The following is a 7,327-nucleotide window of genomic DNA, read 5'->3' as shown; positions in this document are numbered from 1 at the left end:
AAAAAGTGGGAGCACAAACCCTTAGTCGGTGGGTAAAAGAGGTCTTAGAAGCAAGTGGCATTGATACAGACGTATTCACTGCTCACTCAACCAGGCACGCATCGACTTCAGCAGCCAAAAGGAAGGGCCTAGATATCGATACGGTGCGCAGAACAGCGGGTTGGACAAAGACCTCGAACACTTTTGTAAAATTTTACAATCTGCGTTTGTGTGACCCGCAAGATGCTTTTGGCAAGGCAATCCTTAATGCTTAAGAATTTAGGCTAAATATTTATAATTGTTCACTTCATTGTATAAAATATCAGTAAATAAAGTTATTAATTTTGTTGATAAACACACAAGCACTTCTTTTCTCGATTACAGTTATCATTCGTAGCTACCGTAACAAGCTTTGAAAGTCTACGTGTGATCATGAGGAAGAGGCGCGCAATACAATTATATGATTAAACGAACTTACCTGTAAGTGAAGTTCTATCATAATTGTATGAAGCGCCTCTTCCGAAATGATCAGTCCCACCCTTTGTTTCACCCTTTTCTCAAGAAACGAATCTTGAGACCCGAATCTACAGATGTTACGGCAGAGCTTTGAAGAAATGAGGCAGCGCGGGAGACGGACCCGAAACGAGGCGACGCAACAAGCAGCGCCATCTCCCGGGATAACGAATTTTCTCTTTTTCTCTACGAGAACGCGTTAAAATTGTGGCAACGTCGGTGGGGGGCTGGGGGGACTACGTGTGATCATTTCGGAAGAGGCGCTTCATACAATTATGATAGAACTTCACTTACAGGTAAGTTCGTTTAATCATATAATTTTATACGATACTCTTGACTTAAATGGTTTAGTTTTACACGGCGCTTAGCGCTCTCGCTACGCTCCGGTGCTAACTGCGCCGTGTAAAAAAGAACCATTTAAGTCACACGTATCGTAATGTACTATTTATCAATAGTTATTAACTTTTTTTTATGTTACGATCATCGCAAATTCTTTTGTGACCATACCTAACTTACTTAAATTTGTAGAGAAGTTTACGCTAATACAGTTGCCGCAATAATACAAAATAAAAAATGGTATATATTTTGACTAGGAGAAAAAATAAGTTATGTCTAGCGGAGTTGACGTATATCTCAACAAAAATGTTACTTATAGGTTGCCCTTTGTAGCACGGCATGAATGAAAGCCAAGCTACGAAAAATTGTCTGTTAAAGCACTTGGCAATGCAGTTTCAATTCGAAAATCTTCAACGAAATCGGTCACAAAAATTATGCAAAAACTGCTTTTTGCTTAACTATCATTCATGGAAATGCACCTGTGCGTGAAAACTGCACTACCACATTGTCTGGGTTAATTTGCGAATAAAAATATTTTGTGCACAAAAAGAATCCTTGACAGTAAAAAATAGCATTTTTTATTGCCGGTATTATTGCAATAAATAGTGTTTAAATTTATTTAGTGTTTAAATAAATTTATCTAGACTCGTGAGATATAAATCAGAAAAAATGACAATTCATACGAATATGGCTCACTCTATCCTGCATTGAGCGAACATTGCAAAGCGAAACGTATTGTAACGAGGTTATATTAACATATTATACATGTAAATATTAAATCGTACAAATTGCCTTTTTTCTGCTATAGGACGACGCTACTAATGTTTTCGCGCTGGACACTTGGACATTTAAGGTACAATCATTGCTTTCAGCGCCATACAATAAAACAAAAGTAGTATGTAAATAATGATTATAAAAGTTGAACAAATTTTATTCAGAATTGGACTGATCCCGTTTTGACATGGAGTCCCGAGGACTTCGGAGGCGTCGATACCATACAGGTGCCCAGCGATTCACTCTGGACTCCAGATATAACAGTCCACAATCCGTAAGCATTCGTCAATAAACAGTTAAACTTTCATGCTTCACAAAAAAAAATTTTTTTATTGACAGTTGCAGACATGACACAAGTAAGGAAAAAGCCGGTATACCCAAGACTGAATGTGACATTAAAAACGACGGTCGAGTCATGTGCGTGCCAAAAATGAAATACAGTGTGAATTGTCATCCAGATTATACGGAGTATCCGTACGACGTGCAAATTTGCACTATAGAATTGGCCTCGTGGGCGCATAGTACTGATGAAATCGACCTAATGATGGCACCCAAGGTAGTTAAAAAATAGGAAGGGTTTTTTGATTTTCAATAATTTTATTCAAGGAATATTATATATTAAGGATAAAAATGTCTCGACGGTAGAAATCTCTCTTTTTATATACATACTTTACGAAATATTTTTCAAAAATAAAAAAAATAAACATAAAATAAAAAATTATTCTCTACTGTGTAGTATACACGTGAAGATAATTAAATCTACATTGTAATTTTTCGCAGCGAGTGTTGTCATTCACGAGCCGCAGCTTGGAAAGGGATGTTTTGTATTACGATCACTTCATTGACACAAGCAAATTTAAAATAAACGAGAATCTCGAGACACGAATATACGGCCTCATCCTAATCATAGCAAGGCGAGCCGAAAATATGCACATAGTGTTCGTTGTTCCGGGTTTTGGTAGGTTTGATTTTAAAATTAAAATACGCTTGGGATTTTATCACTAAATCTTTTTTTCAGTTTTAATGGCATTGGCGCTGTGCGCACTGTGGCTGGATTGTCATTCTAATGAACGAATTATAGTATCTAGCATAAGTTTCATTTGCCATCTGATATGTATACAACGTGTCTATTGGAGCATTCCACACAATGGCAATATCGCACCAAGTCTTTGTAAGTTCCTCCCGACCTCTCTAATGTCAGTCTTATTTTTAATTATAATTTAATATTATAATTAAAAACTAAACAAAATTCAACGTAGGGAAGATTCACCTAGTACGGATGTTCTTAGCTATTTTGGGAGAAACTTTTAATTGGCGCTAAAGAAATTCGAATCCGCTATGTCTACGCATTTTCTACTCAATTTTCTACAAGAAATAAACATTGGCGCAAGTCAAACGGGTTATTTAATATATATATATATATATATATATATATATATATATATATGCATAAATGTAAAACGTTGAATTTACGAGTAATGAAAAAGTTGTACCCAGTGTGGATAATCTTAGGTATTTCGGTTGAAACTGATTGTCATGTCAAAAATTCAAATAATGTTTTAAAACTCAACATTTATCTACAATTGTAATTTTTAATAGGATGGCGATTAGGAAATGCATTATACTTCTAAAGTCATATCGTCGCTCCTTACGAAGACTAGTACATTCGCATTTACTGCAGCGAAGACTACTACTTTTACATTTCTGGTGTCAAAGACCAATACATTAGATGCTTTTACGCCGAAAACTAGTAAATGTCGAATTCCCGCGGAAAACGCGGTTTTTCATTTCCAAAGCGGTTCCAAAAACATTTGGTTTTCCGGCATCCCGAAAGTTTTCAAAATTTTCAAATATTTTCAAAATTTGTACAATTTTCCAATATCACCGAATTTTCAAAATTTTACAAAATTTGTAAAATTTTTAGAAGATTTTAAACATTTTTTTAAATTTGAATAATTTTAGAAGATTTGTGAAAATCATGGAAAATTTGCGGGAGTGCCAAATGTACTAGTTTTCGTCAAGAAATTCAAATGTACTACTTTTCTTCAAGAACAACGATATGCGTTGCCGTGTTTCCTTGCAATGTTGAAAGGCGCCCTGTTTGTACGCATAATGACACTGGCATGGTGGAGGCGATCTTGCGTTAGCTACAGAAATATAGCGGGTTTCGCTTGGAAAACTTTCAACTTTGTCCCTACCATGTAGTAACCTCTTGAGGGCCACGTGCATGAAATAGTACATTATGCGACAAGGGACTGAAGTTGTAGATTATTCCCGCGGGTGTGTTTCACCCGAGTAATCACCCGAGGGAATGATCGACTTGAGTCCCGTGTTGCATAATATGTGCTTTATTCATGACTGAACTGTGTAGCCATTTCATTTCTTGAAAAGTGAGACCTACTCAGCCACCGGCATTATAATGAAAATATACACTGAAACATCAAAAATATTCAAAATTTTTAATTTTTTAAAAACTTAAAAATTTTTCCATAATTTTTTTACTTTTCAACATTTTTAAATTTTCAAAATTTTTACTTTCGTCTCGCTTTTCAGGGAATAAAGTGGCTATTATAATAGTTAAGTCGTGAATAAAAGTTCCTTTTTCATGCATCTAAAGCGAATGAAAAGTTCCTCATCTTAAGCGTGCGAGAAAAAGTAAATCAGTCTCTTCCGCTGTCTCTACTAAAAATGAATCAAATTTTGAAAGTTTATGAAAATTTCAATCATATTCGGAAAAGAGTTGTGCATGACTCAAAATGCGCTTCTTCAATTACCGATCCATTTTAAATTTAAATATTCGCAATCAAAATATTTTTAAAAGTAAATTCAGCTCGATTTTTGGACACGATTGATTTCAGAAATTGTTCATAGGACTTACTGACTTTGTCAATACAAATATATAGAATCTCCCCTATTTTTACATCAAGATTTTATAAAACTGCTATTGACTTCCAACAAAAAGTAAAGTTGCGATTTACGGATGAGTCATTCTACAAGAAGTCGGAACTGTTGAAAAATCGAGCTCTTATATTACTTCCTCCTAGAGAAAGCTTTGTAATAGTAAAATTTTGAGTTTCGTCGAAATTTTCAGAAAGTACAGCTAATAATATATATATATATATATATATATATATATATATATATATATATATATATATATATATATAGATAGACCGATAGAGCCATTTCAACATCTTTTTCAGAAAATACTTCTTAGTGTGTTAGAAGTTTAAATCGAATGTTTTTGAAAAATGTCCGTATGGATGTGTGTGTATGTGCATACCGTAATATTTCTGGAACTACTCCGTCAATATCAATTAAATTTGACATACATATCTATTTTTGGATTCTGAATTCGGGAATAACAGTTATTTTTTATTTTCTCAACTATTTTGTTTATGGCCATTTTTTGATTTTTGAAATACACTATTTTGCGTTTTTTCTATCATCTCATTGTTACAAATAATTCAGCTATAATGCATTTGAAAGAGAATAAAATTACCTACTTTTCCTCGTTTGGTCCTCGGGATCGACCGCTTTGTTCGGCAGATAAAATGAAAAAGTTGATGTTTTTTTTTAAATTCATATCTCTGAAACTAAACATCATAACCTTGCGAAAAAAAATTATGTCGATGAGTCACGTGTCAAACTATATCCCATTAATATTTCAAGTGATTTGACCACTTATTTTTTTAGTAATAAATTGAAAACAGAAAAAAAGAGTTTTTTTGTGCCTCGATTACGGACGTAAAAAGGCCTTATTGCACTTGAGAGTTTGGGAAAAGGTATATATTTTATGTGTTTTGGCTAATTTCATTGCACAGCTTTCAAACCCCTATGGTTCTTAAGATATCAAGGTTTCAATTTTTTTTAAATGTGATTCCTTATATCTCTAAAACAATGTAGTCAAATTCTTCAAAATAAATTACCCGTGGCGCAATAAAGGCTATTTTTCGGTAATTATCAATTGGCCCGTAACTTTTTGTTGGCATATGATTTGGAGATGGCACCCATGTTTCTTGCACATCGTATGTCCAAACGCACGTAAAAAACTAGGTCTTGTGAGTATGCCCGCAACTCGATTTTTCGACAGTGAAGTGTCCAACTTTGCGTAGAATGACTCATATACTAAAAACTCTAGTGGAATATCTTGTTATCTCTTAAAAATAATCTAACTTTTCACTACAGTACGTTACTACGAGAGTTCCTTCCTGATAATGGCCTTCGTCATGGTCCTGACAGTGCTGCTGCGCGAGCTCCACGCTCTCAAGTCTCCGGCACCCGAGTGGTTGTCCGCGACGACGTCCTCGATTCTGCGGAGCAAAGTCGGCCAGCTGCTGCTCCTGAGTATCCTCGACCCCAAGGCCTCTGCCTTCCTCGAGATTTCGGCCGACGACAATAACGAACTCGTCGACGGTGACGGCGAGGACAGATCCAAATCCGAGTCCAACACCAGCACCTGGAGCTACGTTGCTCTAATCATCGGATGGGTCGCCTTTGTCCTGATATTCTTCGCCTACATCGTCATGTTGTCGATGTACCTGCCATATAAGCCGAACTATGATGCGGACTACTACCGCAAACTTAACTCAGAGAAATAGTCTTTTTTTATGGAAAACGATTCCCGATTTTCCCCAATATCTATGCAAGATAGTATATTGTGCACCAAGAGCTGAATAGGCTTTTAACCCCATACTGCAACCGCACGAGGTTAAATTTTGTGTAATACGCGGACGTATTTTCTCGTTTTTTCGTGCGTGTTGAGCGGTGATAGCTTGATCACTTTCACGGCAACTACGCTCTTGTTCGAACATTATTTGCATGTAAATACATCAAAATCAACGTTGTTTTACAAAGCAAGCAAAAATCTTTTTTGCCTTATGAAGCGAGTCAGTTTATTTTGCACACTGGTGAAAAAAAGTCACTTACGTCTTGAATATAATAGCCACAAAATATACGAAAATTGTTCGTGCGTTACAAAAACTATAGTTTTTCAAATCAGCAATTTTTTCTTGTTCATCTTAATATCGTCGCTTCTATAACAAAGACTAGTTAGTACATTTGCATTTCTCGCAGCGAAGACTAATACATTATACGCACGTTTGCATCTAAGACCAATACGTTACGCACTTCCGCCGCGAAAACTAGTCCATTTGGCTTTCCGGCATCGTAGAAAAATCCAAAATTTAACAAAATTTTCAATCATTCAAAATTTTAATAAATATTTAATGAGTTGAACATTAAAAGAATTAAAAATTAAAATTTTTAAATCTTAAAAATTAAGTTTTAAAATTTAAAAATTTTGAAATTTCATAAATTCAAATTTTAAGAATTTGATAATTTTAAAATTAAAAAATTTGACAAACTTGCTAAATGTGCTAGTCTTCGAGCAAAACTACGAAATGTACTAGTCTTCGCGGCGAAATTCAAATGTACTATTCTTCGTTAGGAGCGACGATATCGTACCTTGTGCAACAAGGGAAGAAAATAAGCTATTTCTAACGTGAGTGAGGTGTTCAATACGAGTTGGAGTCGAGGGTGTCAAAGGCGCCCGAGACAAAGACGAGAGCTGAAAACGCCTTACCCGAATCTGAAATAGCTTTTCTTCTCATGTCCCACAACTATACATTTTAAGTCGTGTACAACATATTAATAATATTAATAGTATATTACGATACATGTGACTTAAACGGCCTATTATTACACGGCGTGTAGATAGTGCCCG

At 35.2% G+C, this 7,327-nt stretch overlaps 1 protein-coding gene across 2 annotated transcripts; it reads left to right on the top strand.

Annotated features, from left to right (window-relative positions):
* The first annotated feature begins 1,479 nt into the window (after positions 1-1,479).
* On the top strand, positions 1,480-6,777 carry LOC100379134 (nicotinic acetylcholine receptor beta 2 subunit). Of its 2 annotated transcripts, XM_031921573.1 has the most exons (6): positions 1,480-1,681; positions 1,767-1,876; positions 1,948-2,158; positions 2,383-2,560; positions 2,621-2,773; positions 5,791-6,777. In XM_031921573.1, exons 3-6 carry the CDS (start codon positions 2,018-2,020, stop codon positions 6,201-6,203), a joined length of 885 nt encoding a protein of 294 aa, XP_031777433.1. In that variant the 5' UTR covers positions 1,480-1,681; positions 1,767-1,876; positions 1,948-2,017; the 3' UTR covers positions 6,204-6,777. The 2 variants fall into 2 exon arrangements, 1 of the variants encoding a protein (XP_031777433.1); XR_004226461.1 differs by lacking the exons at positions 2,383-2,560; positions 2,621-2,773; positions 5,791-6,777 and having other exon boundaries at positions 1,942-2,198.
* Positions 6,778-7,327: the final 550 nt, after the last annotated feature.

The sequence above is a fragment of the Nasonia vitripennis genome (genome assembly GCF_009193385.2).
Source record: "Nasonia vitripennis strain AsymCx chromosome 1 unlocalized genomic scaffold, Nvit_psr_1.1 chr1_random0013, whole genome shotgun sequence".
Taxonomy (NCBI): domain Eukaryota; kingdom Metazoa; phylum Arthropoda; class Insecta; order Hymenoptera; family Pteromalidae; genus Nasonia; species Nasonia vitripennis.
This window is presented reverse-complemented; position numbering and strand designations above follow the sequence as displayed.

Bases quoted from the DNA above. Each gene is read 5' to 3' on its own strand.
- LOC100379134 (XM_031921573.1), top strand. From the start codon at position 2,018: ATGTGCGTGCCAAAAATGAAATACAGTGTGAATTGTCATCCAGATTAT. The intron at 2,159-2,382 runs GTAGTTAAAAAA...AATTTTTCGCAG, and splicing joins ACCTAATGATGGCACCCAAG to CGAGTGTTGTCATTCACGAG. The intron at 2,561-2,620 runs GTAGGTTTGATT...TCTTTTTTTCAG, and splicing joins GTTCGTTGTTCCGGGTTTTG to TTTTAATGGCATTGGCGCTG.